We start from the raw sequence: 25,033 nt of genomic DNA, 5'->3' as shown, positions 1-25,033 counted from the left end.
TCTTCCTGGATGGCACGATTTGGTCATCTTTAGGCTCTAGTCTCTGTCGTTCTCTGCGGTGTTGGGAGGAAATGGTGAAGTGGCTGAGCACAGTCTTTCTATTGAACTAACTGTATTCTAGTTACGATTTAGGGATTAAACTTTTTCTGATTTCTTTACTCTCTCCATCATGAAAACTGATTTTCTGCCATTCAGGGAAAAAAAGGAGAAATTGTGAGGAAGAGGCAGAGTCTTTAGTTAGCAACAGGGTAGAAAACGGTAACCTCTCTTTATCTAGGATCTTGACAAGCTCAAAAAGAAAAAAACAGCCAGAATATTTTTACGGTATCAACCCTAATCTCTGGATCACCAGATTGAATTATATCCAATGTCAGTTTGGTGTCTATATTCAACAAATATTATTTATTTATTTATTTATTTGGTTGTGTTGGGTCTTTGTTGCTGTGCATAGGCTTTCCCTAGTTGCGCCGAGCGGGGGCTACTCTTCGTTTCAGTGCACGGCCTTCTCATTGTGGTGGCTTCTCTTGTGGAGCACGGGCTCTAGGCACACGGGCTTCAGCAGTTGTGGCACGTGGCCTCAGTAGTTGTGGCTCGTGGGCTGTAGAGTGCAGGCTCAGCGCACAGGCTTAGTTGCTCCGCAGCACGTGGGATCTTCCTGGACCAGGGCTCGAACCCATGTCCCCTGCATTGGCAGGCAGATTCTTAACCACTGCACCACCAGGGAAGTCCCTATTCAACGAATATTAAACACCTACTGTGCATCGTTTTAGGTGTGCGGGATACACCGGTGAGCAAAGACTCTACTCTCGTGAAGCTATGTTCTGGTGGGAGAGACGGACAATAAACAAACAGATGCATATGTCAATTTGCGATAAGTGTTATGGAGGAAAGAAAGCAGGGTGAGGGAGTAACAAGTGATGGAACAGGAGTGTTTTCCTTCCATTTCTCTAGAGGTCTGGAGCTCATCTGCACCTCAGGACTTTTGCAAATGTTTTCTCTGTCTGGATCCTCCTCTTCTTTGTGTCAGCTCTTGCTTTTTGCCAAGTTACCTCTCACGATCCTTCAGAGCTCAGCCCCAAATCGCTTCCCGAAGAAAGCCTTCTCTGGCCCTCCAGAAGAGACCAAGGTCAGGTTCCTGCTCAATTGCAGCACCTGAGCTTTTTTGCTGCACTGAGGACACTTACAATGCTGTGTATGGGATGGTTTAATACCTTTGTCTCTTCTAGACCGTAAGCTCACAAAAGCAGAAATTATGTCTTGTTCCCTGCTGAATCCTCACAACCTTGTAGTCTGAAGAGTAGGGACCCAACAAATAACTGTGGAGTATCTGAATAACTTTCAGGATGCCAGCATACTCAATCAGAGAAGTCCCCTTCCCAAGGTTGTTTACAAAACACTATGCTTAATGTTGTAGGCCATTTACATAATTTTGGCATTTTTTTTCTGCAGCAAGATTAATCTACATAATTTGGTTTCATTGGACTGAGTATCAATAGTAATGTATGATGTCACTATCCTCCTCTATCCCTCCTTAACAATCTTCATGGCCCTCGGACACCTGTGCTGACTGAACTACAAGTTAAAATGAATAACCTTTTATTTGTAAAAGATCGAGTCATAAATAGGCAGAATCAACCCATGCTTTTATTTCAATTGCATATAAAAATTTCATATGAAGGTATTGATGTACAGTACTATCCCCATGGGCTGTAAGAGAGGCTATGAAACCACTAAAAGAATCATCATTTGTAATGCTCACACACAATTTACCACTCTGAAAACATATCCAAAGAAATCAAATTAAAAACAACTAAAATCAGTAAGGATGTTTTTTTGTAATTATAGTGTCCCCGTTGTACTGTTTAAAACAAAAGTAATCAAATTCCTTTGGGCCAGGGCTGCTAAAATCTACAGTTTGTGTCAAAAAAAAAGAAAGAAAGAAAGAAAGAAAGAAAGAAAGAAAGAAAGAAAGAAAGAAAGAAAATAAAAGGAGGCTCATTTTTTCTAGAAAAAGAATCTCTCCTTTCACTAAGTCACACATCCTGAGGGCTGGGCCACTGGGAATTTTTCATAGCTTTTAGGAGCTGTGCAAAGTTGAATTTAAAAATTCTAAAGCAATGCAAGTTTTGCTGAAACAGATTCTAGAGAATGGTGAATCCATTATGCCGTGTGAATTGGCATCATATAAAACTTTGTGTTTAAATACATGGATTTACATACGTAAGGAAATTTGGTTCATCTTAGTTGAAGGGTTAAAAACATGACCTTTTTCATATTATATATTTCCTTAACATGACAGGAAGCCAAGGAATAAATTACTAACACCCGTGACCTACGGCTCTAATTTCAAATCAAATTTGTTTGCCCATGTGCTCTAGAAGCCAAAAAAGACTTTTTATAATCACTGGACAAGAATATGTCTTCCCAGTAGTGTTTGAAAATAAAAAATCAAATGTAACTAACTAACGTAGCTCAGTTAGTATCTGATAGGGAAAAATCACCATCGTATATGCCATGCTGCTTCATGGCAAAAAGTACCTAAGGGCTTGTCTCTCAAAAGGGTCTCAGAATGCTCCAGACGTTGTCTGTGTTTCTGTAAAATCCAGCTGTTGCCAGAAATCCAACAGATCAAAGCTTAGATGTGAAATGCCCAGCCCTAGCCCCACTACTACCTAACTTTCAAAGGCAGCAAAACAGAAGAAAATATTGATTAAAGTTAAGGCACAGCCCTGGGACCAAAGACCTGCAGCTATGTTTTCTTAATTTTATATACCTTTATGTATTTTATCGTTTCCTTGAATCTTCCATAAACAAGCTCTAAGGTGACAAGACTATTTTATAGAAGAAAAGAAAATGTACAAGGAGTATGTATACACACCATTCATTCTCTCACCAAGAGTTTCCAAATATATCAACACCATCCCATTGCGGGATGATGTTTTAATAAGAACTGATAATTTACAATTAACATTACAGTATGTACATTACAATAAATACATGGTTGTAAACAGACAAACAAGACTGTATTACCGGTAAGGTCATTTGGTGAGAAAAAAATGCATGGCACAAAAAATAAATAATGCATTCAAAGAGTATCATAAAGCTTTCTGTAAAATCCACTTCATTCAAGTTTTTTTTTCCTTGTCTGCAATTTGTTCTATCTACATTATTTTCTTGTGAATTTTAAGTGACGTAAAAGAAAATTAAAACAGCATTATTGTGTTTAGTAACTTGCAAGCTGAAATGTACTGGTTTTATGCAAACTTGGACATTTTCTCCCCTGTACAGTACCCAGATATTGCATTTTCTTATGGCATTTTAGGAAATGTAAAGTCACTTGTAAAAGGATATTCTTTTTAAAGCGGTGTATAATTCTGAAGCACACTTTGGCGAAAGGGAAGGGAGAGGAGAAGTATATTGTATAGCGCACTAGTCCCTATCTTTTGGATATTATGTCTTCTACAATTTGATTGTCCATCAGTGGATATCTTTACAACATGTGACCATTAAAACCCAACAAATTGAAAAAAAAAAAGCCTCTCTTTTTTAGTGCAGTTATAAATCTTTTCAGGTCTGGATTTGTTTGTGACATATTGCTGTTTTAATTTTTTTTTTTCATTATTAAGATTCTAGGCACTCTGTGGGGGAAATACCAAGCATTAGGGAGGGGAGGGAATGAGAATATTTTGGAGAAAGGAATAAACACTAGATTCTTTGCCTTTTCCTCTAAACCTCCATCAGGGACAAATAAAATTAAAATGGAAACAAGTTTCCAAATATTCTTGTGAAACCACTTGCCAAACATAAGACTTTCTTTGAAAGTCTGGTTTTTACAGGGGAAGGAGGGTGGAAATCTGATAATTAATTGGTCAATTCCTATCCTGTGCTCTGTGTGAAAGATCAGAGCTACATAATTTTTCTATCCAAATTCCTAAGCATCAGTGGATCTCAGGGGATTAAACTAGTATCTTCAGCTTGGGTCATTTCCCTGGCTGCTGACTTAGTGATTAGTCCCCAGATGGCTTCTTTTGACACCCCCAATATAAATGTTTTTCAGGGTTAAAATTTAATTAAGTGTTTTATTTATTTTCCGTTTGGTCTGATACTCCTTTAGCCTCTACTTGGGTTCTTGGATGTCGCTCTAAAAAATGATTATTCGGGCTCCAAACTCTTCACAGAGACGGTAAACACTTTATTAAGAGCTGAAGTGGGAAGGAAGTCCAAACTAAATAAATGCCCCAAGATGCCAACTGAACATAAATACTGGGAATCAATCTCTAAAATTGTAATACATTTCTTGATGCTAAATTTAGCCAACAGCGATCTCTAATGTTTGACTTACGCAGAATCTTCTTACCCAGCCCAGTATTTTAAAACGGCATTATATTGCCAAATCTCTGGTGCCAGGGGCATCATCAACTTCTTTCTGTCAGTGTATTTAAAGAAGTTCTTCTCCACAAGACATACTTATGGATCAATGATAACTGACAAATCAAGTGCTACGTGTTACATGGCTGTCCTTTAAGGAAGAGTCATTGCTACACTTAAAATCACTTCTCAGGAATATTCCTCATACAGTTCTTAATCCCATGGTGAAATCAGAGAAACAAAATAGCATTCATTGTACTGGTCTTCATTAATATATTCTGCTAATATTGTTAAAAAATTACCTAGCTAGCTGTTAACGTTTCTTTGTAAATCTAAAGTAAAAGCTAGTCATTATATGTGACCTCATGGCAGAAAAGAATGCTAACTCTAACTTGACTACCTGTTCTTTGCATCAGTCAGCATGGTGGTGATATATCTGATAAGACCCCACGCAGTGAATGTGGACAGAGGTTCAAACACACACTGATAATGAAGCAGCACAAGGGGGAAAAGTTCTTACTATGACTGTGAAAACAAAAACGAGCATGAAATGTGTGGGTTATTACAAAGACATGCACTTGTGAAATGAGGGTCTATCGCCACAGCAAAATGTTCTCAGAAGACGCTAAGTAGGAAAATATCTAAAAAAGACTGACCATTTTAGCTACTGGGTATTTATATATCTCTCACTTGCTTCAGACAACACCAACTGATGACTGAGTGTCCATGAGGCTTGAGACACATTAGACAGAATGCACATCAAAGTATTATGGAACGAGTATTCACTTTGCACACGGTGAAGAGAAATGTAAGTGGGGAGCAACTCTGCGTGTCTGAAAGGAGTGAAACGAAAAGCCAGTAAACGAAGACCTACAAAAAGGGTTTCCTGCAACATAAAGTCAATTTTTGTTTTTAAAATATGGAAGTCATTGGTATATAAAACAATGGGTCACTACAAATCAGTTAATTGCTATGAAGTCTAAGGTGCAAGTAAAATTTGTAAATTAGGTTTATCCAGTGTAGCACAGATTTGTACTGAAAACTTGCAAGTTACTCCTTAGAAAAAAAATAACCAGTGGCAGATGAAGTTCTGAACGTAGTTTTTTAAATATAATACCTCAATACATTTAATAATAAAAGTAAGCTCTACAAAAAATCTGTTTTACATATCATACAAAATGTAGAGGTCAGTGCAGCTCACTGAACCACACTGTTCAGTCAGGTATCAGGAAGACTTGAAATTAGAAAAGTATGCAATTTCTGTGGCTCATCTTCTTCCTGGTAACAGCTTCACAATGTGTCCTGTTCCTGACCCATGTGTTGCTTCACTCCGTCCATGTAATGCCTTCTTTCTGCTGAAAATATTGCAAACAAATAAAAAGGAAAAGAACCCCCAAATCATCTCAACTTTTGGGCTGCCTGATGAGCCACACTCCCCAGAAAACACTTTGGAGTTGATTTTCTCTGCTTCTTCAGCTCGACCGAGCTGCAGTCTTCGGACACTGCCGTTCGTGGAGATGTCCCCCTCGTTCTGATGACATGGAGGTGAAAAAACTGGTGACGATATTCCTGAGCGCTAGACTGAGTCGTCAAGGTCAGTTTTGTTCCGCAAACGTCCTGGCAGATGACAGTGAGGTGTGACCGTAGTTGTGGCATGTGACATGCACTTTGGAAACAATGTTTCTACTTAAAAAAACAAAAAACACAAACAGAAGGCATGGAAGTCTCTGCCCTGTTATGTGTCGGGCGAGTGATCTCCGATGGCACAGGCCTCGGGCTGGCTCTCCTCCTCTCCCACGGCTTCCTCTTCCGCCTGCTCGTCCAGGGGGATTTCGGTGGACTCCGAGTCTTGAGTGCAGAGCGTCTTGGAGTCACTGCAGCTAGTGTCTTCTTCCACTTGACTCCCACTGTCCTTTTCGGTGTCTGACTCGCCGTCCTCCTCTAAAGTCAGTTCAAACTGGAACTTCTCGGTTTGACCCTGCCGGCCCTCCTCCTGGTCATCCGGTGCCGGGGAGGGGCTCTGAGGAATCGTGCTCTGGTACCACTCACGATTGTCCTCCAAAGTGTCCAAAATGTCCTGGGCGTCAGGATGGACCAGGTCTGCCCACGTCTCCCAGAGAGGATGAACAATGTAGTCTATGAAGCCCACCTGATTAAAAAAAAAATAAAGCCGATTGGGACTAAGAAACAATGGAAGAGGTTAACGGAGCCCCCTCAAATGTAACTAATTGATATGTTGAATTAAATTTTTATATATGATATATAGAATTTACAGAAAAATATATAAAATATAATATGCTCTGCAAGTATAACACTGAGCTGAAGACTACTAACCTTAGTTTGGTAAAACAGTCATTATTTTAGGTAGCAGACCAATAAAAATATGTCGTTACTAGCTGGTAAAAACTAGCTTCTCGAACTCTGAGTCCAAGAGTCTGTGATGTAAAAAAACCTCCAGTTGTTTACATGGCAGGACTTGGCTTGAGGCTGGGACTTTATTTTAGAATAGCCCATTCGTAGGTAAATCCACAGAGCTGAAATAATGCCATGTACTCTATATGGATTCATATAACTTTATTCACTTACGAATTGAGATAGCTGAAATAATTCTACACATATGAATATACTATATACATATAGTCACAATGAATGAATATACTGTCTATGAACGTATATATGACTATATGAATATAAATTCTAAGAATCAAAGAATTTTTTGGCTTGCAAACACTAAGGTGGACATTGAGCTTGACAAAAGAAAGTAATTAAGAAAACCCAATAAAATACTGTGTGACATGCATACGGCGTAACCGAATGTTCCGTGTAGTTGTGTTCTCTCTGAAAGCTTTATGCTTAAGGCATCACCTGTGATTTTTCCACAGAGGCATTGTGCTTGTCACACATGGGGCTTATCTCCATGCCCCGCTCCCTCTCTCGGTCCCCTTGGCGGAAGAACTCCTCCATGATGCGGTCCGTCCACTGGCGGTATAGCTGGAGAGGCTTGGTTGGGTTGCTCAGGTCGGCACAATGCACCATGTTCTGAAGGACCTAAAACAGATCAATGCCTTCTCTATTTAGCACCTGCTCCATTTTTACTAGAAATTCACATCAGATGACTGTGACACTTAAAAATACATGTAGTGTAAGAGTCGTGCCAGACAGCTCGACCATGGTGTGTCTGTGTGAAGTTCACACCTGTATTAATAGTCCCAAATTATGCCACTTCTACTGCATCTAAGTGTCATAAGAGAAACTGTTCATGTGCATGGTTGATTAAATTCAGAGCTGCTTAAGTGGTTGGTTTTGTAGGATGTTACTTTTTTTTTTTTTTTTAACGCATTTCCACTTGAAAAGGCCAACAGGATTTTATCTGGTTAATTCTCAAGATTAAGAATTTGGATAAAAATCCTGCTTATAGCTACTAAAATTATAAGTTGGAGAAAGGGAGACATAAATCTTATCTAAGCTAGACACACAGACGTGTATACACACACACACACACACACTCAGACACAGCAAATTCGAATGCTTTACCTGAATCCTATCAGAATAATTATCAAGAAGAAGAACTCCAGAACTTGTCACTTTCTTAGTTTCAACCATAGTTTTCAAATCAGCCAGCAGATTCATGTGCTTTGACATGTCTGTTGCAAGTACCTTAAAAGACAGGGTATTTTTAAAAAATTTTTATTGCAGTATAGTTGATTTACAATGTTGTGTTAGTTTCACACGTACAGCAAAGTAAATCAGTTATACAATACATATATCCACTCTTTATTTTTAGATTCTTTTCCCATACAGGTCATTATGGAGCATTGAGAGTAGAGTTCTCCGTGCTATACAGTAGAGATATTTCTTTTCTTTTCTTTTTTTTAGCCACACCTCTTGGCATGTGGGATCTTAGTTCCCTTAGTTGTCCTGTAGTGGAAGTACGAAGTCTTAACCACTGGACCGCCAGGGAAGTCCCAACAAAGAGTATTTTAATAAGTAAAAAACGTCCAGGGGAAAAAAGTCAGAATTTGCACATAAAAATATCATGGAGAACGTGAGAAGAAATGGAGAACCACTCTGCTGTCTAATAGCTGTGTGTGGGAATCCTTTACTGCTTCTTGGGGCAGAGTCTTCTCCCCTTTGCTATCACCTTCCCTGGAAGCCCAGATACATATGTGCAGTATACAGAAACAGCAGGCACTGGCAGCCACTTTCATAGTGATAGAAAGGGATATTTCCATAGATAAGACATCATCGTACGTTTTGTTTGTTTGTTTGTTTGTTTGCTTTTGCGCATGCGGGCCTCTCACTGTTGTGGCCTCTCCCGTTGCGGAGCACAGGCTCCGGACGCGCAGGCTCAGCGGCCATGGCTCACAGGCCCAGCCGCTCCGCGGCATGTGGGATCTTCCCTGGACCGGGGCACGAACCCGTGTCCCCTGCATCGGCAGGCGGACTCCCAACCACTGCGCCACCAGGGAAGCCCCATTGCACGTTTTGAAGTTTTTCTATCCCTTGTGCTAGAAAGTGGTTACTGGACTACGATGGAGTGAGTCAAGGTTGCTTACAGAGTACTTCAGAAACAATATTCTGGTCAATTTTCTGCTTATCCAAACCAGATAATACCTGCCTTTCTTTGTATGTACAAAGCTTAACAGATTACGTTTTTGACAACCAGAGATATTCGTGTGTCTCATAATCACTGTGAAGAACATGCATAGAGAAAAGACTAATGTCATGCATGTTTCTACATGGCACTTGCGCTGACAGAGATTTTTTTTCCAGTTTTTGAATGGAAAAAATCCATTTTTTTAGCCAGCTCCCTGTGCTTTTGTTAGCCATCTCTGTCTGCCATCAGACAGGAGGAGTTCAGAAAATAAACCTAGAATGAGGGTAAGCTGTCATTATTCTTAGCCCCAGACTGTTAGCAGTGGAGCATCATTGCCAGCAGCAGGGCCAGCCTCTGGGACAAACAAGGCAGCGTTATCTTGAAATATACACGATACTTTCCCTGATAGTCATCTCATTCTTTTTTCTTTTTAAAAACACCCTGCATCACAGTCCTCTTTTTGCTTTTATCAGTTACTTACAATATCAATGACCATCTTCCTTAATGACTGTCTTTGCTTTTTGGTCAAATTCTGGAAAATGTCGCAGTTTTCTTCCTGAAGCAACTTAAAGCCCACGGCCAAATGATGGTTCTCCAGGACAGAAGAATCATTGTACATCAAGGCAAGTTCAGAGTCTTGAAAGAAAGAGACAGAGGGTTAGCAAAGCCATTTAGGCTAAGTTTATCTTATTCTTCATATTCTGAGATATTTTGGGTTTAGGAAGCAATTTCCCCTAAACGTCTCTGCTCGCATTCCCATTACATGACAACACCTAGGAGAAAGTCTGCTAGTTAATGTAACCACAGAAAGATCCCTGGAATCTTGGGAGTGTATTCTAATGCTCCTGGCACACGGCAGGTCAGTTCACCCCATGGCTTCAGCTTCCTCCGCTTTAAAGGGAAAGAAGAGTTAGGCCAGGTTACCTTGAGCCTCCTCTCCGGATCTGCCAGAGGCAGCTCCGTAAGCTCAGCAGAAGAAGACATTATCCCTAACATTTACAACATGTCCAGAGCATAGAATGTTGTATTCCTGACAACTGTGGACCACCTACCCAACACTGTATACAATGTAAAGTGCATGTGATTTAGGATTATTCGTACTCTGAGAAGGTACAAGAACAGCTTGGAACACATGAACAATATCAGACTTGTTCATGCTTGTGCTTATTTGGTTCACAGTATAGCTTTGAAAGGCAAAGCTTTATTCATTTTTCCATTTCCTTTTCCAAGTATCTTGGCAGTCACTATACACATGTATATTGCCCGTCCCAGCTGCATGTTCAGGGCTTCACACAGAGACGGGTGTTTAGCTGCCTACATTTCTCCAGAGTGAAGATTCTGCCATTCCCCCACAATTGCCCTGGACCTATTTTAGGTAGTGACAAATCCTGCCTCTTTCCTAGTTCCTATAAATAGCAGACTCAGACCTATAAGGTAGTCATTAAAAAAAACTGACGGGTGCTTCATTCTGTTGCCACTTAAGTCACTGTAAAGACTAAAAGCATATGTATTTGATCTTTCTTCTGACTCGTGTGTGGAAAATATATGTTCTTTTCTAATAAAGAAATATCCAATACTATTCAATGACTATTTTAAAGAAGCTAGGGAGGATGAGAGGGGTTCAAGTATATTTTGACTGAAATCCTATGATTTTAGGTTTATACAGAAAAATAACATTCTATTTATAAGCTACAAATATAGCTGTGGAAAGCTTATTTTAAAATGAGATCAGTGAAATAAAGTGTGTGTACTGTCGCTAGGTCCAGCTCCACTTTCATACAGTGAAATGCCTCTGCTCTTGAATCTCAAAAGTCATAAGCTTTGAACACGACTACTGTGTTCAAATGTGTGAGGAGATCTTTTCCCCCCAAACCCAGGCATCTTTGCTATAAACAGAAAGTATTCGTTTTCCAAGTAAAATTTACTGCTATATATGTTCTGACGCTGCTTCACTGTTTCAGAAAACAATGCTGTTATGTGAAATGCTTTTTTTAAGATAAATCTCCCCTAACGTGTTCTATTCAATATTTCATGGTGCTATTTACATTTTATGGATTTATTTACATAGTATTGTCCTTGAAAAAGACTTATGCAGCTTCTCACCTGGAATTTCCACTTCTTTACATGCTATTCAGAGTCCCCCATTCCCCTACATCATATATAAACGCTTAACTGACTCAAAACCTGCAGCATGTTTACAAGGGGTGTACGTGTCGTTAACAGCAAATCATCTGGTGCCTAAAACTAATAGAAGCAGAATGATTAATGAAAACTGTCACTACAACTAAGAAGCAGAGGTGTCTCTGGCCTAGGAATCAGCCAGGTGAGCCCCAGTGCCCCTCCACCACGGCGAGCCATGCAGCCTCCCTTAAAATAGGACAGGTGACCTCCCATCTACAGGAAGTCTGATCTGATGATTCCAAGTCTTTATTACAAGAAACACAGATTCAGCCTTTGGCTTTGGACAGGTTGGCAGCGCCAGCTCCAGGCTAAGAGCCGAGACTGTGCTAGCCTGAGCCACTGACGCTCAAACAATCCCCAAAAGAAAGAGAAAGCACAAATTTAACATCTATCAAAAAGGGTTTACTGTAGCTAAAAATAATCACATAATTCTGATAGGGTATTTCATAAGGCTATTTATTACAAGTTTGCAAGGTATTAGAGGGACTCCCTTAGAGTATGCTGTGAAGCTAAAACTTACTTGTGTTACTGGCTACTGAGCCTCTTCTGAGTCCTGAAATAAAATGATTGCTGGCTTGATCCCTAGTTAACAGCTAACTAAGGCAGTAATTCTCATAATGCCCTGGGGTTCTGATCAACCCTGGGATAACTTTCATCTACCAGGTGACGATGCTCATTCACTCTTTCAGGTATAACACAGCCTCATCACACCCCACCGTCAAGAAAACATCAGCAATCCAAAGCTGTTGACTACCCTGTGCTGCTGAGGCCCCACGGAAAGGAGATCTGCCAGCATCACTGAATAACAAAATGCTTCCAGAAACACGGTCAGTTACCCTTCCACCTCAGGCAGATCATCAGCAAAATGACCTTAATAAACAGACACCCTTGGCCGCTGTCCTGTATGCATAATTACCCCATACATGTCTCCATTATCTATTCTCAGTGGCTCTCAAACTTTAAAGGGCATCAGATCCATCTGTGGACTGAGGCCTTGCTAGTTTAAACTGCAGACTCCACGGGTACTCTGATGCCAGCCTAAGCCCATTTGCCCTTAGAGGGTCCACAAGAAAGAATAATAGAGTTGGTCCTCATTTTTCTTGAAAAATGTATCAGAGTACTTGGAAGACAGTGACTTTATTATCAGTTGTTTTAATTTGTTCTCTATTCTTAATTCTAATGTTATAATATGGGAACATACAATATTATATATAATAGGATGCAAAGAAAACACATAGGTCTGATTTTGGTATTATTAATTTAAAGAAAAAATGCACACCTTTCTTAATGGCAAAAATTAAAACAAAATTTATATGTATTTGTTAAAAATCTATAAAATTAAGAACATATCAAGACATACATAAGAATCAAAAAAATGAATCAAGCCAGGATAATAAAAAATTGGCAGTGTACCTTTTACTATATGAACTTCCTGTTCTTTACAGAAAGGACACAGTCGACCCTAACCAATGATACAATGTAAACTCATGTAGCTGCCTCTAATGTATATTAATATTTATGTGTCAGTATATAGTAATGTTTTGGTGACTCCTGAAAGCACCCCATTATAGGTTCTCATAAGGTGGCTGAAACATGAAATGTTATCCTGTCTAATCCTAGATAAATAAGTTCATAAACCAGACTTCTAAAATGTACTGACTATCCACACATTTTTGGAAATCCATGACTTTCAATCCTCCTATACATGAGTGAGTTACTAAAGTGCATTCTGTTACAGGGCAGTCCAGAGGCTATTAAAAATATACAAATAGGTAAATAATCCAAAAGATCTGAGTTAAATCTCTCAAAACAAGGCTATACTTAAATTCTCTCTTTAAATCTGGCTGTGTTGTGAATGAATGGTGAAGGCACAGATGCTACTGGAGCTAGACTGCTATGGGGCACGAGGAGACTATTATCCACAACTCACGACAAAGAGGAAAGGCAAACCCTTAACAGATATGAAAAACATTAACAACTTTGAACTTTATTTTTTCATATATAAAACTGACTTTATAATGTTAATCTACCATGGTGTGAGGGAATTTAATAACGAATGGTACACGTAAATTATTTACCAGTTAACTTCAAGTACAGAAAGAAGAGAATTTCTGTAAAGCTTAACCTCTTTGCAAAAGCCTAGCTCAAGCACCACTAACATTCCCTACAGAGGTTTTCTATGCAGCTGTGTCAGAGGCGTCGCACACTGAAGAGTCTACTATTCTTTATATTTCCAAATTCAGTGATGACTTATTTTATGAAATGTCACCAGTGAGAAAAAATTAATGGTTAAAAAAATACTAAATAAAAAGAGATAGTTAGTCAAAAGAGAAGTTCCTACTGCCCTCAGCAGGAGATTTAAAAAGGAAAGAACAAGGACTTCCCTGGCGGTCCAGTGGTTAAGACGCCACGCTTCCACTGGTAGGGGGCAGGGGTTCAATCCCTGGTCAGGGAACTAAGATCCTGCATGCTGCGGCGAGAAATTAAAAAAAATAATAATAAATTAAAAAAAAATAAAATAAAGGAGATATTTCTAATAAAAAAATAAAATAAAAAGGAAAGAACAGGGCAGGGCATGGTGGTGGAGAGGGAAAGAGGAGTTACAGCCTCTGGAGAGGATTAAATGACAACCTACAGAAAATGACGAATTTAACATTTATTCTGATAACTTCTTTTATTTGAAACTTTAGGGGCAATCTAACTATCGACATCTTTCGGCAAATTTTCACTTTTGATTGCCCTTGTCTACTAATATGGTAATATATTATTTCTAGAGAAGTATTGGAATGCATGTTTTTCAAACATCATATGCCTCATGGGATATGAATATAATTTTTAGAGCTAGACTACATTAACATATGCTACCACTGAAACGCCTATCTGCACATCTCAAGAGAACATTATGGCTCTGGAAACATAAAGACTCTCAGTCATTCTATAAAGACTCTCAGTCATTCTAAAATGTACAAAGGAAGATTTTTTCTGCAAAAATAAGTATGCTTTACTTACTTGTATTGATCAGAAACTGATTGGACACACCAGGATGATCTACATCATGTATTGCACTGGCAAAAATTGCTGCAAGAATCTCTAAATCTGTAAACACAGCCTGAAAAAATCCAGACAATATCTGATTTTATTATAACTCATGATCAAACCTTTTCCAATGGTTATATTTTTTTAAAATATTAAAAAAATGAGCATCTACAAATTTTTTATAGAAAATAATGGCTTATTTTAAAAGTATTTAAGATGATGTTTAAGGATATTCTGAAAATGTGCATAAAATTAATGACATGAGCAATTATTTTCTTTTCTTCCATTCTAAACAGGGACTCTCAATCTCAGCAAAACTGACATTCGGGGCCGGATAATTGTTCGTTATGGGAGGCCATCCTGTGAATTACAGGATTTTTAGTAGGATCCCTGGCCTCTACCCATGAGATACCAGTAGCATGTACCCCCGAGTTGTGACAGCTAAAAATGTCTCCACATATTGCCAAATGTCCCTGGGGGAAGGGAGGAGTACGAGTAAAAGGGAAAATCACCCCCAGCTGAGAACTCTTCACTCAAACGATGACGTATTAACAGTTTTATAATGAAACAATCCGAACTATGAAATATATTAGCAAAGAGAATCTCTCTCCCAAACAATGAAGGAAATCAAACTGCTTTACTAAACATTTAATGGAACAACTTCATAGGATCTGGTAACATTAAAGATGTGTTTCCTTCTAGTAAGTTCTATGAAAAATACCAATGCATTGCTAGTATTGATATTTTATAAAATAATCATCTTTGAACTATAACTGAAAAAATCCTCAGGCTAAATTCCCAAAAAACCCCACACTAACTGAAAACTGAGGAAGCCAGATTTGCTTTGTGGAATGTCCACTAGATCATTTCAAAGAAGCAGTATCATAAAACACAGGAATCCCTGAATCTTTTTTTTTTTTTTTTTGCGGTATGTGGGCCTCTCACTGTTGTGGCCTCTCCCGTTGCGGAGCACACGCTCCGGACGCGCAGGCTCAGTGGCCATGGCTCACGGGCCCAGCCGCTCTGCGGCATGTGGGATCTTCCCGGACCGGGGCACGAACCCGCGGCCCCTGCGTCGGCAGGCGGACTCTCAACCACTGCGCCACCAGGGAAGCCCCCTAAATCTTTGATTAATTATCACAGACAAAATTCATCAAAGACTCAACTGTTTATTTACCGCAATGACATTTCGCTCCCATAACTCAATAATATTTCTAGTGAAGTCGATTATTGTTTGCCCTGTGCCCCCTTCAGTATAAAAGTTGAAGAAACCGTTATGAGTGGCAAGTTAGTGTTTTCAAAGGTTTAGAAAGCAGGTTTACCTCCAAAGCAGGTGTGGATAACAGCACGTGTGTTGACTGGACGACGTCTGCAGCGTGAATATTATTGTGGTAGGCCACATCAGCGTGGTAATGATCTTCCAGGGTCATTAGGTATGTAATTAAAGTGTCCACTGGAATTTTAAATGTTTTTAATAAATCCCGTTCCTGGGGGAGAAGAAATTCTCTTAACATTTTGTCCTTATAGAAAAGATTTTCCATACAGTAGGTTAATAACAACAACAAAATATCACCCCCAGTGTCGCCTGTGGATAACCCAGAAATGGGGGTAGCACTCTCTCAATGTCTAGTGAAGACAATGAAAACCCTTGGGAATGATCCAGGGACTTCAGGGACGAAACCAGAGTCGACTTGTCCTTCTGGAGCCCAGCAATGCTTTTCTCAAGTTATATGGTGTCAGGAATGAGCTGCCAACTATCAAAGTATCTGTGTCCCGGGATCCTGAAGGCAGCTTCAGTACAACACCAATGACAAGGATACTGGATCAAAACAAGTGAGACACAATATCCTCTCGAGGGTTGGAGCTGCCCTTCCATGTCCCAGGGTGTTTATAGCTGCAACTTCTCATATAAATCCTAACACTGAACTGGGGCAAAAACTTGACAAGAATGAGAAACCGATGTGAAGAAGAGAGCAGTCCACAAGACAGTGACTGAAGAAATTACATACTAAGATTAGTCAGCAAAGGGCTTATTCAATTTGTAAAGTTAGCGCTCCATTCTCTATGCAAGTCAGGATCACATGGATGATTTTTAAACTCTTATTTTAATGAAGTGCTTTAATTCGCCCACATCACATCTTTTTCTTCAATGGAAAAAAATAACACAATTGATTTGTGTTTTACCCCCAAGCTAACCTTTCTGTATCCTTATTTTGAAAAAAGTTATCAAAATAAGTCAAAGAGGGTAAGTAGTGAAGAAGATAAAATGCATGCACAATTCACAGACTGGACGTTATGACACCAAATAAAAGAGGGGTGATAGAACTTAACTGCATTACCTGAAAAATGGTGTGCATGATAACAGTCAAAGGCCGGTTCCCAGACAACTCTGCTATTCTGAAAACGTGAAGACCCCATTTGTTCACATCTTCTAGTTCCTGGGGTTAACGAAAGATAGAACAAATCTGATTGCAGAAGTAGAACAGGAAACAATGAACACAATCATTTAAAAATTACTGACTTCAATGAAAAGATCATTAAATTAAAAAAAAATTCATTTTAAATGTAATGATGCACCATGTAAGTACAGGCAAACTTTAGGCAAATCCGCTGAAGCATACTAGAAACTGAATGGTGTTGCTTAACTGTACGTCTCTGACAATAAAACATATTTACATACTTGAAATATTGATCTCAAAGTTTTTCTCCAATAGTTAAAACCTACTCTCAAAAACTTTAATTATTCTCCTAAAAGACTTTTTAATTGTTTAAGGTCAAAGAATCAAATATAGATGCAAAAATAAAGAGCACCAAACTGCCTGTCTAAACCCACATATTAATAAAACCCAAGTGATTTAGAAAGAGCTTTATAAAGGGCTTTCCCATCTTCCAAAAAAAACCTCCCACAAATTAATAAACTTTTCCATCTATATAAAAGAGAAGGTATCAAAGTTCACTGCATATTTCTGATCAGGATACTTGAAATCATCTTACCTTGGCAAGGATGTCTTCTTGTTCAGTTTTGACCCCAAACCTTGGGATGCTTGAATTAGTCAAGCTGGAGCTGTGCATCAATTTCTTGACCCCACTGATCTGAGACATTGGCCTTTTCTTTTTCTCCTTTTCCTTCTGAGTTGGAGAAGGAATTTCCACTTCATGTTGCTTATCTTAAAAATTAAAAAAAAAAATTCTTCATTTACTATTAATTCTACCTGGGTTTTTTTTATTATAACATGCATAATGGCGGATTTTAATTGATCAGTATATATTCTAGGAAATATTTCCAAGTAAAACTCCTTTTAAAGAAGTTGAGTATTTATAATTCGATGTGGACTTAATTTGATACTCTCAAACACAAAATTAAGCAAATAAATTCCACTGCAAAATAATTAACATCCAATGTATTCAGTGATTACGTCTTTTGAAAAACTTTCGATAGCAGACTTGGAAAAGGCAAAAGACACTGGTTATTTTCACTGCTCATCGATTTCATTCCTATTTAAAATTCACTTAGTGGTGAGAACACTGCTCTTGCCAATTAAGAACTCCAGTTTCAATACCTACTTTGAAATGGAAGAAACTTCATGCACGAATATAAAAACAGCACTGTGTGAACCTAATAGCTTACCGAAATGGGTCATTCTGTGGGAGCAAACACAGCGTATGTGAAGGACTTAGATCGCTACTGCTAGTTTACATTTTCTATACGATAGTGAGATGGGGGAATAATGCAATAAGGTTTTATGGGGAGCGCAGAGTACCTCCAATATTATCTGATAACTAAATAGCAGATTCACAAAAGCTAATTGTTGTTTTCAAATAAGACATCAGATGTCTCAGTACACTCATTCACTATTTCAAGACAGTGAGCTCCTTTAACTTGTCCTTGCACAGAGTGTGTGTTCAATAAATGCCTGTTTAGTGAATGTGCTAATCAGCTATTATGACAGTTTTGTTTTGAAAGTAAATTCAGATCAAGGATGTGTTCAAGTTATTGGTTTTCCTTTACTGCATTTTCTTTCTGTGGATGGAGGGTGGGGTAGTGGTGTCCCAGTACACCATACTGTCAGCTATTATCAGCAAGCTTTTTTTTAGCTCTTGTGTTATATTTATCTGTCTCTCCAGTCTACCAGGCATGGTGCCCATCAGGCTATCAACTCATTGAGTTTAGGGACCATTTCTAATTGATCATTAAATACCTAGTGCCCAGCAATGACTGGCGTTTAACAAGAATTTGTTGAATGCATGAATAGATCTCTCTATAAGATACATTTTACAGTTGAGTACTTTGGAAAAACGGACAATATACAACTTTAATTCAGAGAATCCCTGAAGTCCTGAATAAAACAAAAAGATAAAACACATCCTTTGTCACCTTAGGTTCTAAAGCTTAGAGGCTCAAATTATTAATATGATGAATGAAAACAAATGGAATTCCTAACTCTTATTTCCAAAATAAGTCTGCACCCCAGTCTGCTTCCAAAAACAAACAATGCAAAAAACTTTTAAAAATTGCATTTAAATTGTTATTCTCACCTAAGAATGTGTTTGATATATACTCTGACACTTGATTTCCAGACCGACTCATTTCAGAGAGATGGGTGAGCTCTCGATTAAGCATCCTTTTAAACTGAAAAACAGAAAGATAAAATGAAATAACAGAAGAGGAAAGTTGAAGTGAAATAACATAAGCATATGTTGAGATACAGAAAATATGCCAAAGAATTTTTAACCTGTCCTGACTCTTTAGATCAGTGCCATCCAATAGAACTTCCTACAATGATGAAAAAATTCTATAATCTCCGCTATCCATTACAGGAGCCACTAGCCATATATGGCTATCAAGCAATTGAAATGTGGCTAGTGCAAATGAGGAGCTGAACTCTGGATTTTATTTCATTTTAATTAATTTAAACTTCAATAGTTACATGTAGCTAGGGGCTACCATATTGGACAGCACAGATTGAGACACTCAAGGACGACATTAATTAAGGGGAAAAAAGGCATAAAAAATAACATGCATTATTAGTATTTAGAGGAGAGAAAAAAACTAATTTAGAAACATACAAAAGGGTTGCCACACAATAAAACATGGTATGTTTTCATCAATTAATTTGTCATTAGCAGAAATGAGTAAGTATACTGGTCAGAGGTTAAAATGTAGTCTTTTCCCCCAAAGCAAAACTGGATAGATGTATTTGAGTACTCTCCCAGAACTATGGAGAAAATATTTGAATAGATACTATATGATATTTCCTTTGTAAAGTTTTTTCTAAGTAGGGATTTATTGGTTCTCAAACATTCACAGAATTTACCAATCTTCCTAAGTCCCATAAAAACAACTGAAAATTGACCTGTTCAGTTGAAACTTCACTGCTTCACAATTTATTTTACTGGTGCTCCGGTGCCTATTTTATCCAAAGAAATTTGTCTATCACCTGGAATTTATCTACCACCACTACATGGCGTTATCAAAATCCAGAATTCTCCATGTGGTACATGACTCTTTTTGAATTATGGTTTTCTCAACTACTTCAACTGCTTCTTAATGTATCTTCCTTTGACTTCCAAAATAACCCAATATATTAAATATATATTTTTTAAATTAAATATATTAATATATTAAATAACCCATTTAATATACCTTAATATTTCTCTTAACATACATTAACATACAGTAACTATTAGATACTTGATCCAAAAAAGTCACATATTACTCTAATATTTAGTAGCCTTTAAAATTTTGAATTTCCCCATAAATCCTCATTTAAGTCTGGAAAAAGAGAGTAGTGAGTTCATTGTTTAGTAATGCCTGAAATGTAATTCTAACTCAGTATTTAATTAGTTTATTAGAATTTTTAAAAAAATCTTGATTCTCTGCATAATTCATACCAAGGTGTTCTAATTCAAGATAATTTGGCAAATAGCTTCCAGAGTTAATCTTATTGACCACCTAGATTAGGTATAAGAATTTATCACTGTAAAGTACTGAGAGAGATCAATAAAAAATTTCAACAGACTTTTTTTTTTTTTTAAAGCAGTACGAGGGCCTCTCACTGTTGTGGCCTCTCCCGTTGCGGAGCACAGGCTCCGGACGCGCAGGCTCAACAGCCATGGCTCACGGGCCCAGCCACTCCGCGGCATGTGGGATCTTCCCAGACCGGGGCACGAACCCATGTCCCCCGCATCGGCAGGCGGACTCTCAACCACTGTGCCACCAGGGAAGCCCTCAACAGACTTTTGAAAACAAGAAATGCATATTAGCGCTCTCTTGCAGTCAAAACTGAAGAACTGGCTACAACCAATAGAAATGCCTCTGGTTGTTTAACTTACAGGTTGAGAGGTTATTCTCAAACTCAGGAACACAAAGTTCACTTTCTTTGTGTATTTTTTTTTATAACTTACTCTGATTATAAAATGCATATGGGATATAAAAAATCTAGAAAGCTATATAGAAAAAATTAGAACTCATGTACAACCCCACTGTCCCACTGCTAATAACCATATATAAATAGCTATATTTCCTTCTATGCCTTTTTTTCCCATTTGTATATATATATTTGTTGAAGTACAGTTGACTTAAAAATATCATGAGTTTCAGGTACACAACAGAGTGACTAAACATTTTATAGATTCTGTACCATACAAAGTTATTGTAATTTTATTGTCTATATTCTCTGAGCTGTTATATATATATATATCTCATATATATGTGTGTGTGTGTCTCTCTCTCTCTCTATATATATATATACACACACACACACACACACACACACACACACACACATACCCGGTGGAATATTACTCAACCATAAAAAAGAATGGAATCTTGCCATTTGTGACAACATGGATGGACCTGAAGAGTGCTATGCTAAATGAAAGAAGTCAGAGAAAGACAAATACTGTATGTTTTCACTTATATCTGGAAGCTAAAAAACAAAACAAATGATCAAATATAACAAAACAGAAACAGACTCGCATATACAGAAAAACTAGTGGTTGCCAGAGTGGGGGGCAGGGTAAGGATAGGCAAAATAAGAGAAGGGGATTAAGAGGTACAAACAACCAGTTATGAAATAAATAAGTCACAAGGATGTACATATATTTTTAAAACTGGCATCACATAGTGTACGAAACGTGGGTTGCTGCTTATTTTCACTGAGCATTATATATTATGATCCGCTGGGGGAAACATAAAATTTGGAACCCTCCAAGAATGTTCATGAAGACATTTCCAATAGCGTTCAAAAAATTTTCTGCTCATCTTTTTATAAAGTTATATTTTCTTAAGTAAATTACAGGCTATCAACCAGGAATGTATTAGATTATTTAACTCGCACTGGCACACAGTGGGTGCTCAACATTGAGTTCTTTCTATCTCCCAGTTTCCTGGGCCCTTTTATAGTGATAGCTGATTTTTATCATTGCAGGGCAAATGGATGGAAGATCTAACTATACTTAGGCTCACACAAAATATATATCTAAATATCTAGCTCCCTTACCAATTCCAAAAAATAATTAGGGTATTAGTCATATAAGAAATGGTCACCATGCTTCAAAAATATAACAATAATACCACGCATAAGGCACAAAGGTAAGTAAATCCTGTTTAATGAATGAAATTTTACTCTTGGAAAAAATCTACTCTTTGGGCAAAATATATTCAAGAGCGTCTGCTAAATATCTTAAACATATATTTAATGAAATATTTCTTTGACCTGAATTGTCTGTGCTATGAGATAAAAGTTGCTATTAAGAACTGCCTGGTCATGACAAAGTCCTTTCTTAAAAGCTGGGGGAATAGGTAAGGCTATCAGCCACTCCTAGCATTTCTACAGTGTGTTATACAGGAACCACTGTCCGCCTGCCCTCCGTGAATTTCTCTCAATGTAACTAAAAAACGATGCAACCTCCGTGGGGTGTGGGGGAGTTGGTGCCCCTGGAAAAGGTAGATAGGAGCCCAGTTTTTCTATAGAGACACCTTCTAACTTGTAAGCAACCTGGTAGGAGGAATATGATGCCATACGCCCAAGCAGAAAAACTGCTTGGTATCTGCAGATATGCCACACAAATGATTGGATTTATCTGTCAGAATATGAAGAACGAGGTGTCTTTTCCTGTCAGTTTGATTACACAACTCATCAAAATAGCCAGTTGGTACGGATAACTGAGGCAAAAAAAACGCCAGTGAAAGGATTCTACTGTACAGACTGATAAATGACAGATTATATTCTACTGATTATTTCTGATTCATACACATATATTCCCAGACTACCCTTCTGCCTTTGTTCCAAACTCAAAAGCATGGGTGGAGAAACCCTTCATGGCACACTTATCTCCCTCCCACTTGTGAGGTGCTCCAAGGAAGTCAACATTTCCTTTCAACATAATTAGATGACACAATATTTTAAGCAGTCCTCTTTTTCCCCAAGAGTATGGGAGATTTCCTAAAGACAATTCCCAGAGAGTCAATTAAGTTGTAACGCAAGGGCACTTTCTAAGAGGAATTAATATGGCTTCCTTTTTGTGCTATTGATATAAAACATACAGTCCAGGGAAGCTAAATTAATAACCACAAAAATTACCATCAGAGTTTTCTCAACTGGCAGTTGCTCTTACAGTTTGGTCTTGGAGGGCACAGCAGGATGTGCTAAAGAACAATAAACTTAACCATTCAACAATCATTTAAAAATGTAAGTGGAATTTCTCTCATTTTAAGATAACTACATACCATTTATTAAGATAATGATATATAATTGCCATGAGGGGGAAAATGATTAGAAAAGGGAATAGAATGTACTTTTTCAGGAACACTGTTATGGGTTCTCAATAAGTGACAAAATTCAGAACTGCTTTTCAAAAGAACTGGTTGCAAAATGCAGAGCTATTTAATTGAGCATTTAGATATCTTTAAAAGTGACCTCTAAATATTTTTGGCTGATGAGTTATTCTGATGGTTTCTGGTCTCTAAATAGTCTGAAATAATATGTAGAATTATTGTTGCAACAAAGAAAAACAGAGGAAGATCTCTAAGTGAATGCTTTCAAATCCTTTGTTCTCATTATGCATCAGAATGTCTGTATGCAGCAAATTTAAAGCATAAAAGAAAGTGAAAGTGCAGTTGAATTGAATACTGTATATTGCTTTTTCAACTCCAGTTTTCCAATTTATGTTCTATATTTAAGACTGTGCATGAAACAAAATTATAGAACAAAATTAAAGTATTCTTAAATTTAATCCCTGTACTTCCCCCTCATGCCAATGTGCTACCGGGTACATTATATATCCTCTAGTATATAATTAAGAAAGTGGTAAAGGTTAAATATTAAGTAAATGTTTATTTTTCCCCACAACATTCTGCTAAAAATCATTTGAATATGCTTCACTGTGCTACACTACAACTTTGGTGGATATCAGCATTAAAAGCTAAAAGAAATACTGCATTAGCTATATAAAAATAAATCTTTCAAAATACGTAATAAGACTAAATACATTTATATTGGTCCTTCCTAAGTGTTTTTAGCAATATGGTATTAAAAGCATAAAGCTTTCCAGCAAACATTTTCTCAAAAAGCACTAAAATTCTGTGTTTAGATTCCTGAAGGTATTATTCATAATTATAACACAAACGTGAAGCCCTTTAAAAAGCTATCATATATGAACTGTCTAAAAGCTAAGAAATGACTTCTAGGGAAGTCCCTCTGGAGGGAGGGGGCTTCTTTATTATTCTCCACATTTTTCTATATTTAAAAAACATTTTAAACTAAGAAATGGCTAGCAAAATTCAAATAATGAAAATTACAAAAATCTGGACCATCTAGATTTAAAGGGAGGTGGAAAATCATGACTATTCAGACAACTAAAACTGAAATAAGTTTGCTTAGAATGCGAGTAAATCTCACAGGAAAGAGGACATTCTCCTTTAAAAAGAAACAAAGAAAACGCAAAGTATTACAATCTGAGCGTCCTTAAAGTAGTGGAAAAGGATTCTTTAAAAATGTGTATTGTGATTTGTTCAAATATTCCAGAATAAATTCTAATTTCTGAAGTGATGCCTCCTTTAGGACTGAAAAAGGTTTTTCTACTTCAGGTTTCTATTAAACAGCTAGGATCGCCAGGTTAGCATTACCACAGGGCATGTGTAAGAAGCTTGCCAAGCAGGAACACAATCTTATTAAAGGCATTGTACTAATTCATTTTTTGAGATTAACAAAAATAGCAGGATCATATAAATTTACATCTTCCAGTTTCACAAACAGAGGATCAAGTGTTCATTTTAATAAGATATCACCTGAAAAGTCAAGTAATGTCAACTTTAATGTCATCTAGAGCTTTATATCCAAAGGTGAAATAAAACATACTCTTCATCAGGTAAAAGCAGTACAGATTTTTAGAAAGAGCCACAAATTAATTTTTATAAACTTTAAGTGCTACATACTAATTAGAGCCCATGTACCAGTTATAATTTAGCCCAAGTATTTATTTCCAATGAATTTAATTACCTTGATACTTAAAAGAATAACTCAAATTTATACCACATGACAAAACAGAAGAAACGCTGAACATTAAAAAGCTATTTTAACATGCAAATTATAACTAATAAAAGTTCTACAATTTCTCCTTATCTTGACCACTAAAAACCCACATTTCTTCTGTAGTTTATATCTAAGGAAAAAATAAAAGATTGCTTAGAAGGCTTAACTCCATTGTAATTTATTAAAATTATTAGTTATGTACTCAGAGTAATCAGGAGTTTACAAAGGCTAAATAAATCTTACCTTTATGTAGCCCCAAGATACTGACAGTAAATAGTTTGCTTCAGGCATTTTTGATTGATTATATAGAGAGACA

The 25,033-nt window shown here is 37.5% G+C and overlaps 1 protein-coding gene across 5 annotated transcripts in view; it reads right to left on the bottom strand.

Moving 5' to 3' along the window:
- Positions 1–1,622: 1,622 nt before the first annotated feature.
- The window catches only part of PDE4D (phosphodiesterase 4D), a 1,104,527-nt gene continuing 1,081,116 nt past the window's right edge, over positions 1,623–25,033 (bottom strand). For all 5 annotated transcript variants that reach the window (XM_024765389.1, XM_024765390.1, XM_024765392.1 and 2 more), the window contains 9 exons: positions 18,719–18,812; positions 17,177–17,349; positions 16,522–16,620; positions 15,505–15,669; positions 14,156–14,255; positions 9,447–9,601; positions 7,903–8,025; positions 7,234–7,416; positions 1,623–6,517 (listed from right to left, as the gene is read on the bottom strand). In XM_024765389.1, coding sequence (XP_024621157.1) covers positions 6,104–6,517; positions 7,234–7,416; positions 7,903–8,025; positions 9,447–9,601; positions 14,156–14,255; positions 15,505–15,669; positions 16,522–16,620; positions 17,177–17,349; positions 18,719–18,812 — 1,506 coding nt within the window. In that variant the 3' untranslated portion in view covers positions 1,623–6,103. The remainder of the gene's footprint in view (positions 6,518–7,233; positions 7,417–7,902; positions 8,026–9,446; positions 9,602–14,155; positions 14,256–15,504; positions 15,670–16,521; positions 16,621–17,176; positions 17,350–18,718; positions 18,813–25,033) is intronic.

The sequence above is a fragment of the Neophocaena asiaeorientalis genome, unplaced genomic scaffold, assembly GCF_003031525.2.
Source record: "Neophocaena asiaeorientalis asiaeorientalis breed wild unplaced genomic scaffold, Neophocaena_asiaeorientalis_V1.1 scaffold198, whole genome shotgun sequence".
NCBI lineage: Eukaryota > Metazoa > Chordata > Mammalia > Artiodactyla > Phocoenidae > Neophocaena > Neophocaena asiaeorientalis.
The sequence above is the reverse complement of the archived record's forward strand: the minus strand, read 5'-3'. Positions and strand labels throughout refer to the sequence as shown.